Source organism: Corvus brachyrhynchos, unplaced genomic scaffold, assembly GCF_000691975.1.
Source record: "Corvus brachyrhynchos isolate BGI_N302 unplaced genomic scaffold, ASM69197v1 scaffold10, whole genome shotgun sequence".
Taxonomy (NCBI): Eukaryota; Metazoa; Chordata; class Aves; order Passeriformes; family Corvidae; genus Corvus; species Corvus brachyrhynchos.
In genome coordinates, this window is record NW_008236180.1 from 10112177 (window position 1) to 10137088 (window position 24912).

The 24912-nt window shown below is 48.9% G+C and overlaps 1 protein-coding gene across 1 annotated transcript in view; it reads left to right on the top strand.

The window, feature by feature from the left end:
* The window catches only part of LOC108447078 (ubiquitin-conjugating enzyme E2 variant 1), a 15845-nt gene extending 580 nt beyond the window's left edge, over window positions 1–15265 (top strand). The window contains exons 2-4 of the mRNA XM_017735986.1: window positions 8941–9144; window positions 11241–11366; window positions 11658–15265. Of these exons, the coding sequence (XP_017591475.1) occupies window positions 8941–9144; window positions 11241–11366; window positions 11658–11804 (477 nt within the window). The 3' untranslated portion in view covers window positions 11805–15265. The remainder of the gene's footprint in view (window positions 1–8940; window positions 9145–11240; window positions 11367–11657) is intronic.
* The last annotated feature ends 9647 nt before the right edge of the window (window positions 15266–24912 follow it).

Here is a 24912-nt window from a genome sequence, read left to right on the forward strand (position 1 = left end):
GGCTGAGGCCCTGACAGCGCCCGCAGCACGGCGAGGCCGGCGCCGCCGTTCAGGCGCTTTTCCTGCCGTGCTCCTCTCCTGGCCAGCTCCGTGTGGCCAGGGCTGACCTCGGTGCTCTCCTCTCGGTAGTCCCCAAGCCGTGGCTGGAGCTACGTGAGTGAAATCAGCCGCTTTAAAAGCCTTTTGCCCTAATAACCTCTCTCTGTTCCATGAGAAGTGTGTAACTCCCGAGTCAGGACTTGTGTGCCCCAAGAAGGGAGTGAATTTTTTATTCCCTTCAAAGCTGCTCCACACCAGCTTTGAGTAGTTACACACACTCTTCCTTTGCGTTTATCATTACACATTAAACAAAAATACTGCAACTAGATTTGGAGTGGGGTTTTTTTCTGTTGACATCCTTTTATGAACTTCAACAGATCGAGTAAATCAGAGTCACTTCTGCTGAGCCAGTTTCATTTTCCTGTTTTCCTCAGTGGATGGAGGGTTTCACATGTGCCCCTGTAGTGCTTGTTTTCAAATTGCACGCTCTGAAGTTTGACTGTGTGCTCACCAGAACGTGACTGGTGGGGATGTAGTAGAAGTATTTCAGAGTTCTTTTTTCACAGGTAGTTCTCTATCAATGACTACTCTCAGATCTTAAGGGTAACCATCATAATGCACATAATTCATGTTAATCAAGTTAATGAAAACACTTTCGAAGTGCAGTGGTTGCTGTCGTTAGAATTGTGTTACAGCTCCGTGTTTGAACGTGTCGAGGCATTGACTAAAGACACAAAAGATGTAGCTCGGAAGAAGGAACCCTTCTTCCCCTGTTATGTCACACTCTCCTGCCTGCTCTGCGTTCTCAGTGAACCCTTCAAGCTGCTGACTTTGCATTTTGTGTTTGGCTGGAAGAACAAGGCAAATACTTTTCTTTTCAAGCCTGTGCAGCTCTGTGAGCGAGTTGTTAGGTGGTCATGGAGGGGCACGTGTGGGAAGGGGCTGGGCTGCAGCGACAGTCCCAGCACAGCCTTTGGGACAGGCTGTTGTTACCCAGCATCTGCTGGCCACGATGTGTCTGATGGATTCTGCCTGTTGTCCCCTGGGTTTGTGACAGCTGTCTCGTGTCCCCAGTGCTGGGAGCAGGGCCCTCAGTGTCCTGTGTGCAGTGTGGGCACACGGCTCTTCAGCTGCTCCAGGGGTGACTTACAAACCTGTGCTGCGAGAGCACTGCGTTTGTGCAGTAAACCCAAACTTCAGGCTGGGAGGCTCCGTGGATGGGAGCTTCAGCTGTAACTCGAGGGCTGCCCTCGCAGCGTTCTGTTGTGTTAGGAAGGGATGGCGATTCTCCTCTGCTGTGGCAAGGGCAGCCCGGTGCCCAGGTGCTGGCAGGGGCGCTGCAGTGCAGGCTGTGTGGGTCCCTGCTGCCCTGCAGTGAAGGCATGGCCTGACACGGGCTGGAGGTGACACCTCCTCGCTCCCCACTGCTGACCCCTCGCTGGGGGGCTTGGGGAAGTGCCTCAGTACTGCCTTCACTCATCTGGGAAACACAGTTTGCGGAGACTTGTTTCATGGAATCCATGTGTTCATATTTGTCTGTAAAACACTGCAGTATTTGTGATATCTTGAGTTCATGGTAGTTTACCAGTGGAGCTTAAACACATATTGAAGATGAAAAATGCTCATCTGTCTTCAAAAGCAGCTACTGACCCAGAGGAAGAAGTGGTAACAAATGTCCCTGTAACCTAAAAAGGTCATAGGGCTGGTCCTGGCAATTAGACAAGCAGATAGATTAGATATTTGTATCTATTAAACGGGTAGGAGTAATTAACAAGGGGAAAAACCCAATCCTTAGCCTGGAAGGAATGTTAGGATGTGAGGTCCATCTGTACCATTGAGAGTGGGGAATCCTGTGTTGCTGATGATGGGGGTTTCCCACACACCCCATTACTATATGAATAAAAAGAAAGGATTGACTTTAATCATTTTAATAAGGCTGTTCCTAGGAGACCCCACTCTGTGTCCATCCTTCAGACTGAGGTGTCCTGCAGGAATGCTCAGCTACCAGAGGTGATCTAGCAGGGGTCCAAGGGTTCCTCAGAGGATCCTGCACTTGCTGGGCTGCAGTTATACTATAGACCTTGCTCCACGTTGCTGTCCTGCAGATTCAGGTTTTATAATGAGCCAAAACCCAGCCGTGCTGGCCTGGGGGATTGTTTTCCTAACTTTCACCCTGGGAAAGGTTTAATGACCTCACTTAACCTGCTTTTCTCTCACAGTTCAGTTTAGTGGGTCTGTTGCAGGGCTGTGAGGCACTGTGTTTTCCAACAGCCTGGAAGTACTGAATAGTAAAATGGTTTGCCCAGATTTAAGTTTTTCCAAGTGTGAGGAATGTGAAGAACTACAGAAGAACCATTCATTGGGTGTATGGCTGTGATAGTGCTGGTACATGTGGCTTAATGCTGCTAACAGAGAAGAGCACACAGTGGGGTTAGTACAGTGTATTACAAGTATCTATTTCTAACTGTTGGGGGACCTGTAACATCCCTGTAAACTCAAAGTGATGCTTGTGAAAAGCACAGGAGAGGCACAATGTGGATATTGTACAATACAGGTGCACCTGCCTTGCAAGTGCCCCACAATGGCTCCGTGGAGTGACAACAGGCATCCTTATCTCAAAGGAAACATGCCAGCACCAAGTGCTCTCTGGGACTGTAAGTAAAAGACTCAAAGATAGGGGAAAAATAATTGAAGAGAAAATGGAGGATAAACTGTGCCTTCTTAAATAAGATGTATTGTGAGAGCACATGAAATAGTGCTAGAGGAGTTGATTGCAGAGCTTTGTGTACTGTAGTAGAAGGATGCAGTAGATTGAATAGAAAGGTAAATAGTTCAACACTCCTACGAGATGCTACTGAATTGAGTATTTTCATCTTCAATGACATAAATGACATAATATGTTTGAAAAGCAGCATTCTGTCTGAGAACAGTACTAATTAGTGTATTAAATACGTCAGCAGGTAAGGATCCTGGCAGGTGTAACACTGACAGATTGGTGAGGGTGTGAAGGTTGGGATTTTCAGGTTGAGGGTGCTGTTCAGCTTCTGCAAGCAGAGCTGCAGTTACTGATGGTTTGTGCCCCGTCCCCCGGGTGTGAGCTGGGCCTGCAGGGACACCGTGTGTGTGTCGGGGTGGGCTCTGCTCCCCGGGGCCTGTGTCTGAGCCTGCCTGTGCCTTCACCTCTGGGGGGTGGGTGTAGGAAAACCCAGTGCTCCTGGGTGGGGAGGAGGGGCACAGAGGAGAGCAGGTTTTGCTCAGTCACAAACTTTTCACAGTACAAAAGGAAATGGTGGGGGTTTCCCTCGTGAGGTTTGGTGTAAAGGTGTGGCCCAGGACGCCAGTTCAGGGTGACTTTTTCTCTAGAGTAACTTGTACCTCAGCTGGAAATGTTTTGCTTTTCAGTTGTGATACAAGCACAGAAATCGTCTGATTTTAACTCTGCAGCTGCTGGAAAGCTGTGCTTGGCCTCAGCCTGCCTCAGACTAATGTTTCAGTAGTGACCTCTTTCCAAGGAACCTGCCTGAAATATTGAAAGGTAGAACCAGCACTGAAGCTTGCACAGAACAGAGAACACTTCAGATTGTTGAAGTGCACAGGAAGTTATTTTTGTGTCTGCAAAATATTTCAGTACCTGTCTGCATCATCAGAGTGGAAATTGTGACTGTAAAGACGATGCAGGAAATCCAAAGTTCTGTCTCCTGAAAGCTTTTGTGACAATTGCTGAAAGCATTCTATTTGGTTTTAATTATTCCATCACTTCAGAAACTTTATATACCATTGTGACAAGGAATGGCTTGTGTATTTTTTACAGTCCCAGTGCTGCAAGGATAAGCTGTCCAATTCATTGTCTGCAGTCACTACAAAGGCACGAAACTTAGACTGGAAATTAAGGCTGAATATCAAATACACAGAAACAAGCAACAGAAAGCACTTTAATGTATTGAGCAACAGAGATGTTTAAAGTTGTTGGATTTCAGCTCGAGTTACTGTAAATCAGGAACTAGTAGAGAAAGCGGAGTTTAAATTGTCCAGAAAGGCCAGTTTGGTAAGTTCCTTGTTACCAGTGAACATGTGGAAAAGCCTTCAGCAAAAGACAGTTCCTCTCCTTGGAGCCCCATTTTCTGGGTGCTTTGCTGAGGTGTGCTGTGCCCTGTGTCTGTGCTTTAGTCCTGAAGAGAAATGCTTGTAACTGGATCTCACTTTAGAAAGGAGAGGGAAATGTGTTGTTGAAATTTTTGAAATGTATGTTTTGTTCTACTGCCACTGATCCAAAAAGATTGGGGGAGAAGATCTACCCCCAAGGGCACATGGCCTGCCTGGTTTCACAGTGCTGTTCTCAGCTCCGTAAGGTCTCTGGGTGTGAAATTGCTTCGGCTGCATAACTGAGGAAAATGGGAGATGGGAAGGTGTAGTCTGTGAGTAAGATGAGAAAAATCTCAGCCTGATAAGATCCCTCTTGAAGTTGTTGCAAGACACATTCAGTCGTTTATCTGTCTTTAGTAGTGCTGCATTAAAAGGTAAATCTGAGAGTGCTTTAAGATCTTTAAAAGTCCAAGCTGACATTTAACTGTCATTCAGGGTAATTCTGTTCTTCCTTTAGTGAGATTCTGACCAGGTCAGTTTCCTTTTTTCACGCTTTCAGCATGCTGGCTCTGTCCTGCAACTTACTGGTTTACAAACAGCCTGGTCGTGAGGTGCCAGGGAAATTTCTGACAAGGAAAACAGAAGGTCCTGATACACTTGAAGGCTGAACAGGATGTCACGAGGTCACCCAGCTTCTTAACGGCAACTCTGAGCTCCGTGAAGTACAGTCCTGTGGTTTGGTTCTCCTCTCTGGTTGCCATAAAATTATTTCATTAACGTTTTGTAGCTGGTGAACTCGTGTGTGGGTTTGAGGCTTCCCAAATACACGTTGCTAAAAGGTGTGCTTTGAGAAGGATTGTTCAAATCTGTCGCTGGAGATCTCACCAAGTCAATACAGTTATGATTTAGCTTTCACAGGTTTGCCATTGTGATTAATAGTGAATATCTCCTTTTGCTCTAAAATATGTTTTCAGTTCCATTCTGGGAGTATTTCTGTGAGGTTAGGCAAGCTGCAAGTGAAGCAATTACTGAGATATTACTATATGTTTCAAATGAAGCTGCTATTTGAGAGTTGTCTTCAACCACAGTGAAGGCTGAATTAAAATGCATAACTGAAAGTACTTTAGACGAGCGGATGACTTTTTAATTGCCTCTCACTTTCTTTAGCCTTTCTTGTGTTAAATGAAGGGCTCTCAGAAAAACGGGTTGGTTTGGTTACTGCCCTGGAAATATCCATTGCTACACTGAGAGGGTTATGCAAGGTATTTATTGGGGGGTGGGAGGAGGAAACACCAGGGTCTCCTGCTGCTGTCAGGGGACACAGGGCATCACCTGACTCTGCAGCTGCCATGCTTCAGCCATGGACATTATTTGGCAGATACTGTGTATGCATAGGACAGATCTGACCACTTTTTAGGAATCTTGGTGGACAGCAAACACGATGGTTATGTGTTTGTGTATGATCACAAGTGATAAAGGTCGTATGGCTTCTGAGGTTTGGGTCGCAGCAGGACATGGTAGCAGACCACGAGCGCTCCAGGCCATTGCAAATCAGGAGGAGATGGGGTTGGCTAAATGGCCTTGTGCATCTTTCCAGACTGACCAGAAGGACAAATCTGGTATTTATTCTGCCTTGCTTAAGGGAAGTTTATTTATATAAAGCATTTATGGTCATATGGGCATAATCTTTTTTATTAATCTGTGTGATTCTCTTTCTATTGAATGAATTTCCTGAGAATGTGTCAAGGAGGGAGCTGAATTGCCACCTTCTGTGGTAGCTGAAGCGATGGTCCTTCATGTTACACCCTGAGCTTTAGAATAGGGGGTAAAACATGTTCAGAAAGCAGCAATGCTGTTGGGCAGGGTCATCTGTTGTAAAATTACCAATTCTCTCCCATGATCACTTTATTTTCCATGAAGTGCATAAAACTCAAATCTGTGTTCTTCGCTTTGGGGACCTCCTTTGCCACGATGTCCCTGCAGTGCTCACAAGGAGCAGTTCCTGTGCACTGAACACTCATTCCTGGTAACGATTTCCGTGTGACAGGAGTCAGTGCACAATATGACTCGCCAGCTCTCTGGAGACCTCGAACTTGCCAAAGAACTCTGAAATCTGTGTGACTCTTTTATGGCTCTGATTCATGCTGGATTCATGCTGAATCAGAGCAGCTGTATCTGGGGAGAGCTCAGCAATTAAGTTGCCTTCTCTTCCCAGAAGGTTGTAAAGCCAAGCCCAGCTCTGGGTAGCAAATGTCAGATCTAAGGCTGCCTTTCAGTCTTGGTTGTGGCCTGCTCGAATATGTACATGATGATGTCATTTTTAATTACATGCTCACTTAAAGATTCCTGCCTGGCTCAGTGAACAGGGTGTGATGCTCAGAGGGATCACTCAGAGCTGATGCTCAGAGGAAGGGTGGACAAGGCAGCATTTTTGGTTTTCTTCTTTGTTGTGTGGCCTGTGTCTACCATAAAGCTGATTCCTCCTGGGTTATTTAGTTTGGCCTAAGTAAATACCAGTAAATTGTCTTTGCACCACTGATAACTATGAAGGGATGTTATCAAGGAGCGAGGCACAGACACACAGATGATGCTTGTTAAGCGTTGTGGTGTGGAAATGAGAGCATTTTTTGGCACTGTGACTCATTCAAGGTGGGTCTTCTGCTGCCTCCGGCTAATGGCTGCTCGGGCTGGGGTTCTGATAACAGCCACAGGGTTTCCTCTGTGGCATCCCCTGCCCTCAGAAAAGAGCTGCTGGGCCTCCTCCAGAAGGACGTTCTGTTTGCCCTTCTCCCCTGGCCCTGTGTTTCGTGGGGCACCAGCAGGCAGGGCTGCAGCCCAGACAGTGATTTAGCTGTGAGTCATTCCCCATCAGCGGCTCTCCTGTGCATCCAGTGCAGCAAAAACAGGGAAATAGGTGGGGGTGTGTGCAAACGAAGGTTTCACCTTCTCCTTCAACTTGTGCTCCATCTGTGTCTCGTGTCCCCCAGCTCTCTTACCCTGGGTGTTGGAGCTGGGCTGCTCTGCCTCCCCAAACTGCAGCATGGACAGCGTTGGGAACAGAATTAAACATGTGGTGGTCGTCTGTCATGGCTCAGGTGTGACTTGCAGACTTGAACCCTCGTGTCTGAGATACACAGGATACGCACTTCATAATTTAAAGATTTTGTGGGAGAGTAAATGCTGGAGTTTGTCATGCAGGGGATGTGACAGTGGTGCCCAGGAGGTCCTGTTGCCACCTAGGGTCTGGTGCTCAGGCAGTCTCATGGCGATGGCTTTACCAGCCCCAACTGACTCCTTTCCTTTCACAGCCAAAGGTTTGTTTTGCTCAGCAGCTATGGTAGAAGCACAGTCTGGCTGGGATGGGATTTGGGATTTGGCAGAGAGCTGTGCTCGACAGACCCCGGATGGGAGGTTTGGTTCTGCCAGTGCAGGTCTGGTGTTTTCTGGCACCGCTCTGCTGGATCTGGGTTCCTGTGCTGCTGCTGCAGCTGTGACTGAGTTCTGCTGCCCAGGATGTTCTTGGATGTGATCACGTTAGATGTGTATCCAACTGGCCAACAAACTACTTTCTTTAGTCATTTGCTGGTTTACTTTCTTTTATGCATGCTTTGTAGTGAATGAAATATGGACACCTCTGATTGTGCAGCAAAATCATCTCTGCCATTTAGTGTTCTTAGGTCATTACTATATTTAAAAGAGAGTTTAAAACTACTGGATCCTCTGTACTTTGCACATGGCCAAGGAATGCTCCATGGGCCGCAGGTGGATCACTGCTTCCCCAGGGACCTCCACAGGCTGCAGGGGCATCTCTGCCTCTCCTTCACTGACCTTGGTGTCTGCAGAGCTGTTCCCTGGCGTAATCTCACTCCTCTCTCCAGCTGCAGCTGCTCCTGTGCAGTAACCTTGTCCCTTCCCAAACACTTTATCCCATCAGTGCTGATGGGCTGGGCCTTGGCCAGCAGTGGGTCTGTCCTGGAGCTGCCCAGGATTGGCTCCAACACAGGAGAGGGGAGCTTCCAGCAGCTTCTCACAGGAACCAGCCCTGTAGCCCTGCCCCACCAAAACCAGGCCCTCAGACCCAAGGCAAAGGAGCAGCAGTGGTCGGGAGTGTGCGGTTCTGCTCCGTGATGCCTGGGGTGCAGATACCTCGAAGAGCAGAGAAGCCCACTGTGGCCTGGCTTCAGGATCCTCCTTCACCACGGACTCAGTGTGTGACCTTGGCTGTGTCACCTAAGCTCTCTGTGCCATTGTTTTCCGCTGATGTATTGGGGAGAAGGAAATCTCCCTGTTTTGCTATTTTGAGGAGAAATGTGCCAGCAATTATGAAGTGCTGAAATTCCTTGGTGGTGGAGGTCACAAGTTCAAAGGATGCTATTGCTGCTGACAAAGCCCACTTCAATTAACTTCAGATTAACCTACTAATGTTATGAAAGAGTTTTATTTGTTTTGAAAGGTATTTTTAAAGCTCTGAGTTGACTGCTGTCAAGCCTCTCATGGTGTCATTTTGTAGAAACTTCTAAATTTTTATACTATAAATCATATAGACAAGTGCTAATTAGAACTCCATAGTACTGGGTCTACCTTTGAGGGAACAGAGATTTCCTTTTGTTTTACTGCCTGCTGTAATATGTGGCCTGTCAGCCTTCTAAAATATTTATTTGGGGATACCTTTATTTTGCTTGTAAAATCCAAGGTGAATATGGGAATAGCTTTTTTGTAATGTTGAAATACTGTCATTCAAAAAGTAGTGCTATTTTTATGGTTTTGCCCAAAATGTGATCTGTAGAATGACCAAAAGTATCAGGGAAATTATTCTAGGGTTTTTTTTCTTTACTGGATTTCTTAACTGAAAATATTTTTCTGATTGTTTCAGGAGTAAAAGTTCCTCGTAATTTTCGTCTTTTGGAAGAACTTGAAGAAGGTCAGAAAGGAGTAGGGGATGGAACAGTTAGCTGGGGCCTTGAAGATGATGAAGATATGACACTTACAAGATGGACAGGAATGATTATTGGGCCTCCAAGAGTAAGTATCCACTTAAATACTAAAATTGTACTGTTAACATTTTTTCTTCCCCCTTGTCCTAACCTAACCACTGAAGTAGACACTTAACAAAAGACAAATGACTGAAAAAACTTCAGGAAGTGATTTATGTTGAAGTTCAAGTTCTGTATAATAGTGGGTTTCATGTATCTATATGGCTTTTTGCTTATAATTTGGAACATTTTAGTGCCTTTCTCTGGTCAGTTTGGTTACACGTCTGCTTTACATTTGCAGATTCAGTAAGACATAACTTTTGAGATCCTAGAATTCTGACGTCCTGTACCTTTGAATCCAGCAAGGTTTAAAATCCTTCAGCTAGTGAGGTTACCAATGGAGCTGCTGCAGGTGCCAGGGGATGCTCTGTGCAGCACTGCTGGTCTTTCTGCTGCTCCTGTTCAGTTTTTGGGGTGCTGTTAATTGCAGCAGGACTGAGGGGTGAGAGTTTCAGCTGACCGAGGAAACTCAAATTTTAGTGATTTCAGTCTCTTCTCTGAATGTCCTCTCCCAAAGCAACATCTTATAATGCAGCTGGTCTTTGTGGGAATATTGCTGTGTTCTCTCTTCTCCCCCCAGCCCTACTAAACTGTGGGTTTACACTCTAGTAGTGAACTTGAGGACTTAATTGTGTGTTGAATGTGTGCATGTGTTCTAAAACCAGAACTTGTCTGTCGTCTCCAGTTTCACTGTTCTGTTTCCTTGATATCCTTTGATGGAGTGCAAGTAGCCAGTTCTCCTTCCTGCAATAGCACATGTCTTCTACATCTGGCCTCAGTATCATTTCTCAGTAATTACAGGGGTCATTATATGAAAATCTTTACATGTCTTTAATCATGTTACTGCTCTCTGTTCCCATTCTGTCGGTTGCCTTTTTTGACATTCAGTGAGGTTGTACAAGAACGTGCATTATAAAGGCATTATACATGCAGTGTTTTCTGTCTCATCCCGAAGTGTTGTTTACTTGTTGTCTGCCTTTGTTAATCTCTCCCCAGTCATGAGCATTTCATTTGTTTATGATCTACCCAAATTGTTTTCTAGAACAGCATTTGATTTTAGAGCATTAGGAGAGTGCTAATGAGCCTGCATTAAGGCTGTGAAGAAAGCTCGCTGTGTGCATAGGCTTTATGGAAAATTTAAACAACCTTGAAATCTAATTTAGAAAATTAAATAGGAATTGAAATGTGCAAACAGGAGCGTGCAGCCTTGCCAGCAGTGATGGAAGTTTGCAGTTCTTGTCGTGCTGCAAACCAAGGCTACAGGGCCATCACAGCAGAGGAGTCAGCTCTGCCTCTCCCGTTTTTCTGACACATTTAGGAATGTAGATCTTCTTGCCAGGAGTGTTGTGACTTCTTTTGAGCTTCTTGCTTGAAGGCAGCAGACTGTACTGTCAGAGATTCTGGGGACTTGCAGCCATTCCTGTTTGCTGTTCTCCTTTTAACGCTGTTCATATTCAGTGATTACCATTTTGGTTCTTAGTAGGATGTGGGAGTACTGGCTGAAGAATAAAGCTAAGTCCTATTTCCCTCTGGGTGGGAAACAGTCACACTTGTAGGAGGTGGAAGGATCTTATGCTGGATTCCAGTGGGAAAAATGACCAGCTGTGCAAAGCTGGAGTTCCCTGTGTGCTGCTGCCCCGAGTGTCCGTGCACGGGTGTGTCATTCCCAGGCTGGGCGATGTCCCACAGTCAGGGAGTCACCTTGTTGACACAGACTGTTCAAAACCAGTGCCACTGTCAGAGCCTCAGCTTTATCTGCACACGTTCTGTACTGGCTGTGCACAGCCAGGGCTTCCCACTGCCTGCTCCCCGTGTGGGGCAGGTGTTCCAGAGACCCCGAAGCCCTGCACGGACCTCAGGGCTGTTCCCTGCTCCATGCACAGAGACCAGCAGAATTTATTACCCTGAAGAAACATTTGATACTCTGAATATTACGAAATGAACTAAAATCCAGTAGCCAGCATAGTATCTACATGGCTGCCCACACTTTTGGTAGTTCCCATGTTCCTAAAGTAGCCAGTGCTTTAACCAAATGCTTATTGAACTGCCTGATGTAATTGTTTTCCCCCTTTCTTTTCCCCTCAGACAATTTATGAAAACAGAATATACAGCCTTAAAATAGAATGTGGGCCTAAGTATCCAGAAGCACCTCCATTTGTAAGATTTGTAACAAAAATTAATATGAATGGAGTAAATAGTTCTAATGGAGTGGTAAGTTTTCTGCTTTTATTCATTTTAATGTTGTTTTTTCGTGCAGCTTCAGTGCTTTGCTTGTACTTGTAGCTTGCTTAGCTACTCATTGCTTGTGGTGCTGTTTGTTGGAGAAGGAAAGGGGGTAGAAGGGAAGTGGACAAGTGGAGATTTATTATGCTTTTAGGAATATACTTGCTTTTTGATTTCTCCCACTCAGATTTCATGTGGGATCTTTAGTTGGGGGTGGGAGGGAGTCAAGTGTAACCAGTGCACCAATTCTGACAGGAATGGTCTTTTTGTCTATTTTAGGTGGACCCCAGAGCCATATCAGTCCTAGCAAAATGGCAGAATTCTTATAGTATCAAAGTTGTTCTGCAAGAGCTTCGGCGTCTAATGATGTCTAAAGAAAATATGAAACTTCCTCAGCCACCTGAAGGACAATGTTACAGCAATTAATTAAAAAAAAAAAACCAACATGCCCCCCTTATTCAATTTAAGCTGTCTTCATTTTCCACAGTAGTAAATTTTCTAGATGCATCTTGTAGACCTCAAAATACTGGAAAGGAAGTTCCCATTCAAAGGAAGTTTTTCTTGAGATACTGTAAATGATACTAATTTTTTTTTTTCATTTGAAATATAAGTTGTGCTATAACAAATAATCCTGTCGTGTAACCACTGTCCACATAGCTGAACTTCTGGTATCAGGAAAAGTCTATTTAAATTTATTACTGTCAAGACCAGTGTGGCACATCCAACTTAACTGTGAAAGGATCCATCCCACAATCACCTTGCTGTGTGTCTGGCCTGGGTTATTTTTTTTTCTTTCTCTGTCTTTTGCAATAGAGTCGAAGCTCAGGGCTATTTATTAGAGTAGACACAAAGGTTTTTGCTTCCAGTACTACACTGGGCTGTATGGACTACTACTGGGGATGTGTGCTAACCTCAGTCATCCCTCCCTTTGTGCTCGCTCTAGTAAAGGCTGAATGTGACTGTGGTCGTTTTTGGGTTTTTATTATTTTTTTAAATGCCCTGATAATCTGGGGCAAGCTTTCCTTCTTTCCTTTGGCCAAGGCATAGATTGTATTTCTCTTCCTGGTCCCCCCCACCAGTGATGTGAGCTTTGGGTGAGGGATTCAGGGTTCTTTTAATCTCTTCCCTCTTCCCCTCTTTTTAGTGGGGGTGCTGCTTTCTTTTTGCCCCTTTTGGTGACTCTTCTCACCCCTGGCTCAGGGGTGAGCGTCGGGGCAACAACTTGACCTATTCCCTCCTGCTTATCATTTTGGTTTTGCAACAAATTTAGTCTTCACCAGCCTGGGAAACAAGAGTATCTGTTCTGCTGGCAAACGTGGGTTTTCCCTTCCCTCCAGCACTGCTGCCACACCGCCAAGCTGGCCACGGCCGTGCTCTTAGATAGGCTTTGACGTGGGGAAAAGAGCAGTAATTTACCAGGATTGCCCAAACCTTCTGCTGCCAAACTTCAGTGGGGGAGACTGCACGTAGAGATTCTGAACGCACTCCAGGTACACTCAAATCGTTGTGTTTTGGTGCTTTGGATTGACCCAAGAATGTTAATTAACAAAATGTTGCACTTGCATTTGCCCCTTCTAAAGATGTGACAACCACAGACAAATCAAATCTGGGTGGTAGATTTCATTAGGGTTCTGTAAGTCTTAGAAATCTCTTCAGTGAAGATTTTGGGGAAGCGGTGGCACAGCAGATTAAGGACCTTGATTGGCTTTGCATCCTGGCAAATCACTGCCTTTTCTGGTTTACTGTTCCGGACCACTAACTGCTGCAATGTGGATGCAAGCTTACAGGAAACCAACCTAGTGTGTCCTAAGTTTTATGAAAAATTCAGTGTTTGTGTAAAAAAAAAAAGGAAAAAAAAAAGGAAAAAAAAGAAAAGAGTAAAAATAAACACATTTTAAAGCAGCAGCTGTCAAGTCAATGAACAATTGATGTTTCCATTAACTTCTGAGGAAAATATTAGTTGTAAGGATTTAACATCCTCTGTACTGAAAGTTTAACATAACAGTATTCCATAAGCAGCCTTTTTATTGTATCAGACCATTGCCTGATTTTAATATAATAAAAAGTGTGCATTAATATTAGAAGGCTTTAATTGTATTTATGTTTAGAATTTTGATCCCTTAAGGAATTCTTGATTTGTTGGAAGTATCTTCCTACAGATCACGTTTAGCTGACAGAATGTAAACTGGCAATTGTCTCTATCCAGCTGCTGCTGCTGTGCCAAGGAGCATCTGTAGTTTTGGTTTAAGCCTCAGGCTGCCCCAGACTTGGCCGTTGGTAGCATCAGGTGAGGCCCAGGAGCTGCCAAAGGGTTCCTGGATCCCTGTGCAGTCAGTGCCATGGCCTTGCTGTGCTGGAGTAGCGAGAAAATGGAATCCCTGTACAGCTGCATGTTACACTGTCTGTCAAGTCAAGGACTATTTCACAACCTGAAATTCTAAGTGTTTTCCTCAGATAGTGAAGAGTAACAAGCTGAGCTTTTCTTCAGATCTGGGTAAAAACAAGGCTGTGAAATTTTGGGCTTTTCCTAGTGTAAAGTGTCTCCAGAGGATTGCTGGAAGGTCCTGATGCATTCACTGCAGTGATGGGCTGCAACAAGGTTCTTCCTGAGTTGGGAATGAGAAAGGGAATGACCTTGTGAAGCTTTGTGAAACTTGCTGTTGGTTTCTGGCCTGGAATGAATACTGCTCACTCGCTCCTGGGGCAGCCCCGAGGGTGTCTGTGAAGACAGTGGGACTAATACTCTGTGTGTGTGTGTGTGTGTGTGTGTGTTTATTTAACCGAGCTTCGTGTCAAAGATGGTAAATGGGCATTGGAACAAGGTGATAATTACAGTGGGCTGCTTGATTGTCTCTTTTTCAGAGTGCCCTTGCCCTGTTTAGGAGGTTATGGTTGGTGCATGTTTGGGACTTCCCTGAACCTTCCTACTTCGAGTAATGATTTTAAAACCGTGAAAAGCCTCTGATTTGCTTTGCAAATTGTACAGGTGAGAGCATCCCACCCTGGCTGGGAGCTGTGCTGGCAGGAGCCACCTGTTCACAGCATCTGCCAAAGTTGGATGCTGCTTTAAACAAAAGGGTTCACTGTGACTGTTCTCCCCCAGGAGCTGCACTCTCCGGACACCTCAGTGCTCCATTGCTGTTCCCACAACCGAGTAAGAGCGGTGTGGAAAAATAACACCTTGGGAGTCAGCTGCCGGTGGAGCTGCATGGTGGCTCTATCAGTGTGTGTCACCTGTGCAGGGGAAGGGACAATTCACCCCCAGGCTGGTGCTTGATGCTTCGGAAATGAGGTGTGGAAACGAAGCTGTGTCACACCTGTGCTTATCCAAACTCTGGCAGCTCAGGTGATGCCTGCCAGCCTTCTGTCTGTGTCCCGAACTAGTATCTCTAGAGAAAGCTGTGAAGGGATAATAAATAAAATAAGGGGATTGGCCATTAAATAAATGGTGTGCTTGGAGCAGGTGCTGCTGGAGGTGGCTGAGCAGCACTCGGAGGAGATTGCTCTGAGCCGGACCTCACCCTGCGCTGTGCCCGCAGAGGGTCCCTGAGCCATCCCTGTGCCCCATGTGCTGGACTCTCCCAGCAAAGCCCCACCTGCCCGTGCTTCCCGGGGATGTGGAGCAGCATCTGCCTCGCCTCGGCCACGGGGACGGCAGAGGGAGCCAGAAAGCTTCCCAAGGCTGTGCCGGCCGGGCCTCAGCTGCTGCTCGAGTTAAATGGTCCGTCCTCGTGTGGGAACCACTTTTCGTATTTATCCGGAATCGGTTTCAATTTGAAAAGCCTGTGTATCGTGACTGTCCCACTGTACAGGCATTAACTTGCTGGGGGAACACCAGCCCCGCAGTGAGACCTTAATTGTTAATAAAGACTAATGGTTGTTTGCTTCTTGGTGTGTTGGAATTAAGCTCTGTGTGTGTACGTAGGGAGTATGTGCTTATATGTGCCCTCTCTGCTCTCTTACAAGCCCATGCAGTGCTTTGTATTGAAAATTTTTCTCCCACTATCATAGTAACAATTCTGAAGCCAGAGCATGTCATCAGCTGTTCTGTGAGACATGGTGTTGTCTGTGGCTCATCCTGGCGTGGGACAAGGATGGAGCAGGAGGAGCAGCCGTGCCCCTCGGCCCTGGGCAGACCCTGACCAAGGGCTGCTCCGGGGGCTCTGTCTCAGAGCCCTGACCCTATATCCCTGCGGGGTGGGTGCAAGCAGAGGAACAGCGCTGAGCTGTGGAACCAAACCCCGCAGGGATGTGCAGGGGATGTGCTCCTTTGCCAGGTGCTTTGCAGAGCATTGCCAGGGCTGTGGGAGCTGTTTGTGGCTTACCTTGGTGTTTGTGGGCATTGGCCGTTCAGCATCTGAGGTCAGTGCTTTGCCTACAGGACAGTCTTTGCTACACCAAGGAACAGCACGGGGGGTTCAATGTGTTTTTTCAAGCTGGCGCCAACATGCCCTGCAGCAGGGGAGTTCCGGTTCTGCAGGTACCTGTAAATATGTGTGCATCAAGCTTTACCTACCCTGAGCTGAAAGAAGCTGAAGAGAAATTGATACTGATAATCTTAATATCTAAACTTTTTTACTTACTATTTTTACTTACTATTTTATATTTAAGAAGGTTTTTCTGACGGCTAAGGGTTTTCCTGTCAGTGGAATTGCCATGTTGCATTAATCTTGCCTAACGTGCTCTCCCAATGCTCGCTAACCTGGCTGCTGACTGAAATTCGGGTCCCTTAATAGCTCCTCATTTTCCCTGGTTGTGCTGTAGCAGATTGCTGGAGAGTGTGCTGAAGTCTGCGAAGAGCCCCAGTAAAGGCAAATTTAATTTAGGCACATGCTTAAGTGCTTTGTTGGACTAGAGCCAGCATGTTCAGCCTCTGCCAGGAAAGAGGCTTTTTTAGCCTTTGTTGAGCATCTTCTTCCTTGTCCTCCCTTCTTGGTGCTACACCCCTGGTGCTTGTGCCTTTACATTTTCCCTGATGTCTCCCATATTTGCTGTCACAAAAAAGTAAAGAGCAGAAGATGATGTGGAGGATAGGGAGATAAGCTGGATGCTCATCATTTTTATCTGTCAAGCATCTTGTCACCTTTTTTCATCCTTATCTCCTTTTAAATAAAGCCTAAAAAGGATTTTCAGAAATGTGGGTCCTGTCCTAATTTTCTGCCTCTTGAGCCAGGTTGTTGGTGGCTTTGCCCTGACATGTCTAGAAAGCCCTGCAGAACCTTGATGGGTGATCGGAGGGGAGAGTAAATGCCAAATGGTCTAAAAGTCTCTTCCCCTCTCTACTGCTCAGCATCTATTCTTTTATGTTGTCTTACTTTTGTATTTCCACTTGCCAAAGGATGTTTCAGGATAGCCAAAGCTGAAGATTCTTTGGGAGGAACAAACCAACCAAGCAGGAGTTTTGGAAAGAAAAGTGATGCAAACTTTTGAGCCATCTTCATCAGAAATGATGGGGCTGTTTTCCCTCCTACTCGCTCTGCTTTAAAACCACCTGTTCCTAATTGCCTTGATCATGGTCTGCAGATCTGTAGAGAAAAGGATTTTTGTTTGCCTGGTGCTGGAGGCTTTCTGGGAGTGATTTGCTGTAAGTGAGGCAGAGGGAAGAGAAGCCGAGGGGAGGCTGGAGGCTCCCCCAGTCCTGTGCACATGGGCTGGGGCAGAGAGGGAGAAGTGCCTGGTTTGGTGTGCTGGCAACGAGCTGCTGTGTGTCCCCTTGAGACAGGGGAGCACAAACAGTCCCACAGCTTCAGGAGTGTTCCTGAAAATGAGTGGTAGTGCCTAATTGCAGCTGTGTGCAGTCATTCTGGATGCTGTAGGTAGGGTCTGTACGTGTCTGCCTGGAGCAGGGAGTGGGAGTGAGGAACAGCCGCAGCAGGACGGAGATCTCAGCAAGGATCTGCCAAACTTCTGTCCCTCCAAAGAGACCTCTTAAATCCCTGGGCTACCAGATTAGATGCTGTCCAAGGTTAGCGGCCAGATGTTTCTCAGCTGTTTGGACTGGTTTCCAGCTGAGACCAAATGAGTGGCTATCCAACATGTACGTATTAATATAAACATTTTAGAGGCCTTGCCTTGAGTGAGCCATTAAAAACTTCCCACGATCCTGTGAGCGATGCTGCTTCCTTGGAGAGCATCAGAATTTTGTATCTCGCACTTGAGTATCCCGAGCGGGTCAGGCTCGGCTGCCACCTGCTCGCGCAGCACCGGGGCCGGGCCTCCCCCTTGTTTTAGTGGCGCCAGAGCAGTGTGGTCCCTGGAATTTGATTATTTGTGTTAGCAGATAATTTAGGCCAGAAGGCTGAGAGTGTTCCCTTCCTTCCCTGGATGTCGTCATGCTTCCCAGTGAAACACAGTCCTGGGTCCTGTGTCCCTTCCCCTCCCCTTGCCCCAAAAGTAACACAAAAACCGTTTTAATGTCTCTTCTTGTGCAGGGTCACTGCCCACTTGTTTTAGGCTTGGTTTTGGTCTGTGCAAGCCTAGCAGGAGACGATTTCATTAACTCCAACATGCAGAGCCATGCTTGAAATTATTACATGCATTAAAAAAAAACAGTTGGTTTTTGGTGTGTGGTTCTTCTCCTAAAATATTCCTAATACCACCCATGAGCTTTGGTGTTCAAATAAGAGTGACAAGAAATGACCCCCTGTGGTCTCCCAATGCCATGGAACAAGACCCTTCTAACACTTCCCATTTTCATCAGATTTTAGTGCCTTGGTTCCGCCAGACCTGGCTGTGGGAACTGCCAGGGGTGTGGAGAGGGAAATCTCCCAGGGATGTTTTTAATGAGATAATGGCATCAGCTGGGACAGCAGCTGTGCTGACATGTGCCTTGGCTCGTGCCATTTCTTGCCTGAGAGTCTCAGCTGTCCCGCCATCAGCAAGGCCCTGGACTGGCACTTGACTGGTGTCTTCCCATGGCAGAGCCCAGAGGTCTGACTTCGGGGAACAATTGTAATTCCACAAGGACAGCTTTTAGTGTTGTGTACAGTAACACCTATGTTCTTGATGTGTCCTGGTGTGAACGAGAGCAGGATGCAGCTTCTCTGATTGCCTTTCAATGATTTTTAAGAATGTCAAGTAGTTGAGATGCTCTGAAGGGGGTGGTGGGATGAAGTGGCTTTTCCAAGCCGTTCAGCCCTTGGGTGTGCCCCTGGCTGGGCCCTGTCCGTGTTTGCAGCTCCCACAGTCATAACCAAGAACTCACATCCCTTGGTGGGAGTGAATACGTGCCAGCACAGATCCCAGTCAGGATCCAGGAGCCATCAAACCCAAGGCTGTGTGTTGGATCTGTTCCTCTTTCCATTCCCCACAGCTTGGCATCCCCAGCTGAGAAAGGGATGCAGTTTTTTGAATAGAAAAATGAGAAGCTATTTTCCCCTCTGCCTGGCACAGACCTGCGAGCAGGAATTGTCAGCCCTGGATGATGGGATGTGTGTTTTCAATCATTCCATTTCCTTGTATTTCTTGCTCATTTTTTACCCATTTTGATTTATTTTTAATGGCCCTGACACCCTTGTTTATAATAATAAACAGCAAACGTGTGGACACAATGAGTCTGTTTCAGGTTCAAGTGTTTTTAATAAGCTTGCAGCGAGAAATAGACCCGAGCCCAGATCTGGAGAAACCTGATGAAGACTGCTGCTGCAGTGAAATCCGATTTCGGAGTGGCTGCTGTGCAAACAGCGGACAGCGACCGCCGCGCCGCTCTGACTCCCGGCCAGGCCTTCCAGACAACACTCCCCTTTGTATCGCTCCAAACCCTGACTCCCAAGCAGTGTTTTTGTCTTCCAGACATGGCCTGATTTAAGCAAAGGAAAGACAAGGGGGTAGGTACAGATATATTTTTACTGTTATTATTTATCGGCGCCTCTGCAGCCCCCCTCAGCACACGGCCTATCCGGAGCAGGGCCGGGTAATTCCCAGCTGGGATGTGGCAGCAGCGCACGGCAAAGGGAAAAAGTGACGATCAGCATTGTGAGGCCTCGTGCTGTTTAATTAAGTAAAACCTTATTAGCTATTTTCAATGGTGTAACAACTTTGAGGGAGTCGTTGTTTGCCAACAAAAATACCCGGGTGGGTGTGCCGGCGGCCGAGGGGCTGCGCGTGCCTCCGGTGCCCGGCAGAAGTCAGGGATGGCTGCTGGAAAAACGCTGCCCAGGCTGGGAGGCAGGGATCAGCCTTTCGGGAAGACAAGGGCTTGATTCTGGAGAGGAGGGGATGGAAACGCTGCCCCTGGGGACCCTGACAGGGCTCTGAGGGGCTGAGGGTCACGCCAGGAGCCCTGGGGAGCGGGGACAGCCCCATTCTGTGAGCCCCAGCCCCAGCAGCCTGTCCCGGCTCCCTCTCCCCTGTCCCCAGGACACATGCTGTGCTTCCCTCCCTGTGCAGGGGACAGCCAGGGCTCTCCTGCTCGCTCGGGGCTGCCGGGTTTCCCTGGCAGAGATGCCAGGTCCCAGCAGGGAGGGGAGTGTGGGGCATCTGCGGCTCCCTCCGTGTGTATCTGGTGTGCCACGGGATGGGGAGGAAAGGGGTGCCCGTGGGACGGGGCCCTGCTGTGCTGGGGATTGCCTGTAAATGATCACAGTCCTCATTAGCAGAGATGGAGCCCGTCCAAGAACCCCTGTGCTGGAGCAGGCCCTGCCGAGGCCCGGAGCAGCCCTGGGGCGTGCACCGAGCTGTGCCCGTCCTCAGCCGGAGCCGGGAGGTGCTCTCCCTGCTCTTCTGCAGCCCTGTCCGAGGGGGCCGTGCTCAGCCCTTTGTCTTTACGGGGTCTTCTGCCCTATTTATCTTCCCCAAATGTCATCTCCCCTCCCCACTCCATGCAACACCCCCCAAAAAATAATAAACGGCGGCAGGCTCTGTAAACAGAGCCTATCTCCAGAGCTGTTTGAAATGTAGACAGGCTCAAGTGAATTAGTTCAGCGAGGACTTAATTGCTGTCCTGTCTGTCAGCGTGCGGCGCTGAGGGTTAGCAGGGGAGGCCGTGGCAGGGAGATGGATGGGGTCCTGCGCCGGGGTGGCAGCCGGGGTCACTGCTCCAGGAACCACGTCCCGGCGTGACCCCGCTCAGATAAGCGGGCTCTGTGCCGTACCCATCACCGAGTCCTGCTGCTCTGACCCTTCCCTGGCCTTCCCCAAAATCCAGCCTGGAATGAAAGCAGTGGGAGAAGGGCCTGGGCTGGCAAAAATGATCTGTTGTCCAGGCTTTGTGCCAGCCTTTCTGGGGCTCAGGGCTGCTGGTCTCCACGGATTGAGAGGAGAACAGGGGAGTGGTGTCTGCTGGTGGCAGTGTCATGTGTCCCCAAAGCATGGAGCACTGCAGGGGTATCTCCATCCTTCAGTCATACATGAGAGGAGCAAGAGATGCATCCCCTGTCCCCTCCTGAGCAGCAGCAGAGCTGTAACCCTCGTGCTTTGCTGTAACCCTCGTGCCTTGCTGTGTCCCCCTGCCTTGCGAACAATCCTGACCCCCCAGGCAAATCCCAGCCCTGCCGGAGCCAGCTCCAGCCCGTTCACACGCTGCTGGAGTCAGCACGAGCACAGCTGGTGGGCACAGACACTGCGGAAAGAATCCCGGATAACCATCGCTGTCACAGCACGGGGGTTTCGGGCGGGAGGCGGGAGATGCCCCCGGAGGGTGGAGGGGCCCCAGCGAGGGCAGCAGCACCCTCGGGTGCGGTGCGAGCGGGCTGTGGGTGCCGGAGCGGGGCGGGGCGGCCGTCAGGGGCGCGTCTGGCCGGGCTCTTTCCCACCTCCCCGGTAATTAAACGGCAGCGTCCGATGCATGTGGAAAAGGAAGGAGAGAAAGAAAAAAGGATCAGCAAACCCAAGCCGTTACATTACTGTTTACCCCCTCGAGGAGCACAGAAGTATATTGTCCATTTAATAGAAGCCTATAAATCACTGAAAAACATTTATAAAATAATTGAAGGTAATGGGAACCATTTGTTTAAATAACATCACGTTCATGCCCCAGAGGTGCAATAAAAGTTAGATTAATTGATAGGATTTTATATCTCACTGTGAAAAACTGAGTCACATTCTAGACACCGACAGTTTGGGAAAGTTGCAAATTCATCAGGCACCCAGCTACTATCAAAATAGTCTCTTCCATGTGAAGAGGCACATTTATATGACCCTGAAGGGTTTTGGGATGAGAACTATTTACTTAAACTGTGAAGTGAACTAGCCAGTGTGAGATCCTGACCCAGATTGGGGTTTTTTCCTTCCTCTTCTATCTGCTGTTGCATTTTTTTCCCATTATGATAGAAAGCAAATAAATATCTCTAAACCAGAGGCTCATTGCTAATCCAGGGCTATAGTGTCCTGCATCCATCTGTGCCCATGGGAATGGCACCTCAGAGGCACCAAGTGAGGAGGCTGGAGCAGGGATACAGGGCTGGGGCCGACCCCCTATTCTGGGCTGCTCCCCCAAAGCTCTCCCAGTGCCTGTCAGCCCTGGCCCAGGGAAGGGCTTGCTCTCCTCTCTGCCTCCAGCCCAGGCCAGCAGGAAGCTGTTCTCAGGTTGTGAACCCCCTGACCCTCCCCTTTTCCCTGAAACTGTGTTTTGTGGTTTATCTGGTGAGAGGGCAGAAAAGTGGAACAGAGCAGGGGTTTCAGCAGAAGGGCACTTGGTGGGGCGTTGGGAGCTGTGGGCAGGGACTCCCCAGCCCTGCCACTGCTCTGCCTTCCCAGGGCTCCCTCACTGCCCACACTCTGCTCTGGTTTTGGCTGGTTTTCCCCAAGCTCCATTTTCACTTCTTTTCTCTCCTTCCATCAACTCTGGTTTGCCTGAGAGTGCGGCCAAAGTGAGCCTGGCTTCTGCCAGGAGAGACTGTGGCAGTGTCACCCCGGGCTGCCCCATGGTCCTGCAGCCCCGGGGCTCCTGGTGCCAGCAGCAGGGACATTCCACTGCTTGAAACTCCTCAGGGCTCGTCTGTTCCGTGGCTCAATCCACCCCGGGGGTGGAGGTGCACCCACAGCACAGGTGTCCCCAAATGCAGTCCCTTAGGGTGGGTGGCACGGTGGGGACCCACCTTGCCGGGATCCCAGGCAAAAGCCCATCCCTGGGGAAGGAGCGGCTCCCAGCCACCCTCAGCAGCGCCGCCGAGCCCAGGCTCGCATCGGCTTTTGATAAAGGCGCCCTGTCAAACAAGGGCTGAATAAATCATGATGTGTTACCAAGACGCATTACAGCTTTTAAAACAACCACCATGGCATTCTACCCCACGGACTGATGAGTCTGGGGATGCCAGATCCCTGGCGCTCCGCAGCCTTGCTGGAGCCAGCTCACATCTGGAGTGCAGTAAACGTACCCAGAAGCAAGAAAGCAGCTCTGTAAGGGTCAGGAGTACAGAGAGCGGCTGCTGACTCCAGGCGCCACCCCAAAACCCACATGCATTTCCTTGTGTAAACACATGTGGCCAAAAGGCAGCCATGGTCACCTTTCTCCAACGTGAGCCCTATAAAACCGCCAGCAAAGTGAGGAACAATGTCACTATTATTGTTTTAGAGGAATTCCTCCGAAGCAGAAAAGCATAGCCGGGCTGCCGACAAGGGTGTCTTTAAAAGCAGGGCTGACAATTGACTCCAGAGCCGAAGGGAGGAAAAAAATTCCCCCGGGGTTGATCATTTGCAGTTGTTGGGGGCTTCCAGAGCCGCCCGATAACCTGCTGGGTCCTGCTGCCAGAGGCACAGCTGGGCACAGCTGGGCACACAGAGCCCTGACACACTCATCGCCCCAGTGGGGCCGGTGCCAAGGCAGCCCCCCCAGGGATGGGGTGCTTTGGGGCCAGCCCAGGGGAAACCCAGGGTGTTGGATATGGATGCTGGTGGAAGGCATCCATGGAGCCCCTTCTATCTTAGCAGCGTGCCCTGAATGGACTCACCGAGAACCAAGCAACTGCTCCCAAAGTTGTCCTGGGTTTATTGCCCCAGAAGAGGATTTCTCCCCCCACCCAGTATCAGCTGCATCTGCAGCCCTGCTGATGCAATCAGGAGTGGCATCCTTTGGGCTGAGAGTTCACTGTACCTGGAAAAGAAAGCCATGGGTGCCTTCACAAGGGGGCTGACCAGGGCAAACATTTGGGGTCTGGGTCTGCTTTCTCTTGGGGGGTCCATGGATGGAGACTTTGTAGCTGCTTCTCCTTGGGGATTTATTGCCCGTCTGTAAAACCAGACATGGGCTGCCAGAAGCAGCCCGAGCGATAACCTGGAGCCAGATCCTGCTGGTAATGGGGAACCACGGCCTGGAGCTGCCCTGGCTGCAGCTTGTGGGCACTGAGCACAGACCCCCAGCACTGCCCGGGAGGGCTGGGAACTGGCAGGGGGCACAGGGCTCCTGCCAGCAGGGATGTCACCCTCCGTCCAGAGCCCCAGCTGAATAGGGCTCCAGCACCAGTGGGTCTCTGAGTCCCTGCGGGAGCCCAGGGCAAGAGGGTTTTGGGGACAGGACAGAGAAAGGGCTGTGAATATGTAGGGAGGTGCAGATAGGATGAGTCTCCAGGCTTAGCACCTGATTGGGATGACCTTGCTCCTGGATCAGGGCTGTCCTCCAGTGACCATAGATGAACATTTGAATTTCACTGATAAGCCCATCAAATAGTTGAGTGTGTTAGGGGCTGTATGAATGCACTGCAGAAAGTTTCTCCAGTGAGTCAGGATCCCAAAACCTTTCTTTTGGGAGCTTATCTTATCAGGCAGGGATGCAGCGCTCCCGAGGAAACGGGGCCAGCTCAGCCTGAGTAATGAGGCTCTGAGCAAGAGCATTGCAAAACTAAAGGTGCTTTTTACAAAGTCTGACACGGCAGAGAGAAGGGTGAGCAGAGAGGAAGAGGAGACTTAGTCACGTTGGCCATAACCCAACACGGCGGTGCTTCTCTAGGGCAAGGTCTTTAATGTCCTTCCTAGGACAAAACTGTACATCTGCCTTCCCCCTTTCCCTGTGAGAGAACCTGGGGGCTGTTCCCAGCCAAATCCGCTCCTTAATTCCCTCCATCAGGGGCTGGGGCCAGCGAGAGGGATTCTGCCGGCATCCTCCCGAGGAGCCGGGAAGCCGCGTTCCCCCGTGGGGCCGCGGAACAAGGGCCGTGGTGGGGCCGGGGTCCCTCAGCCGCAGCCACAGCGACCTTGGGCTCCTGGGGACGCCCCCAGCCGAGGCACCGCCTGTGCCCTCCCGGAGGCGGCCGTGGGAGGATGAGCTGTCGGGAGCCACCGAGACAAGCAGCGAGTTTGATCTTGAGCGAAAACAAACCATCTGGCCAGCGAGCGAGCGGGCTCCCGCCGGAGCGGAGCCCGAGCCTGAGCCGAGCCTGAAAAGCCCCTGCGGTCCTTCGGGTCCCCTCACCACCGGGAGCCAGGCGGGTGGGGAGCCAAAAGCTGGTGTAAATAACATGCAAATACTGGCTAAAATTTTAAACCAGCTACTATTCCTGGGAACGAGTGATATCAGTGTCTGGGGAATAGACATCCAGAACTGTCCCCAAAAGGAGGAATATTAGTGCACAAGGACGATGCCTTCCCTGCTCCTCCTTTC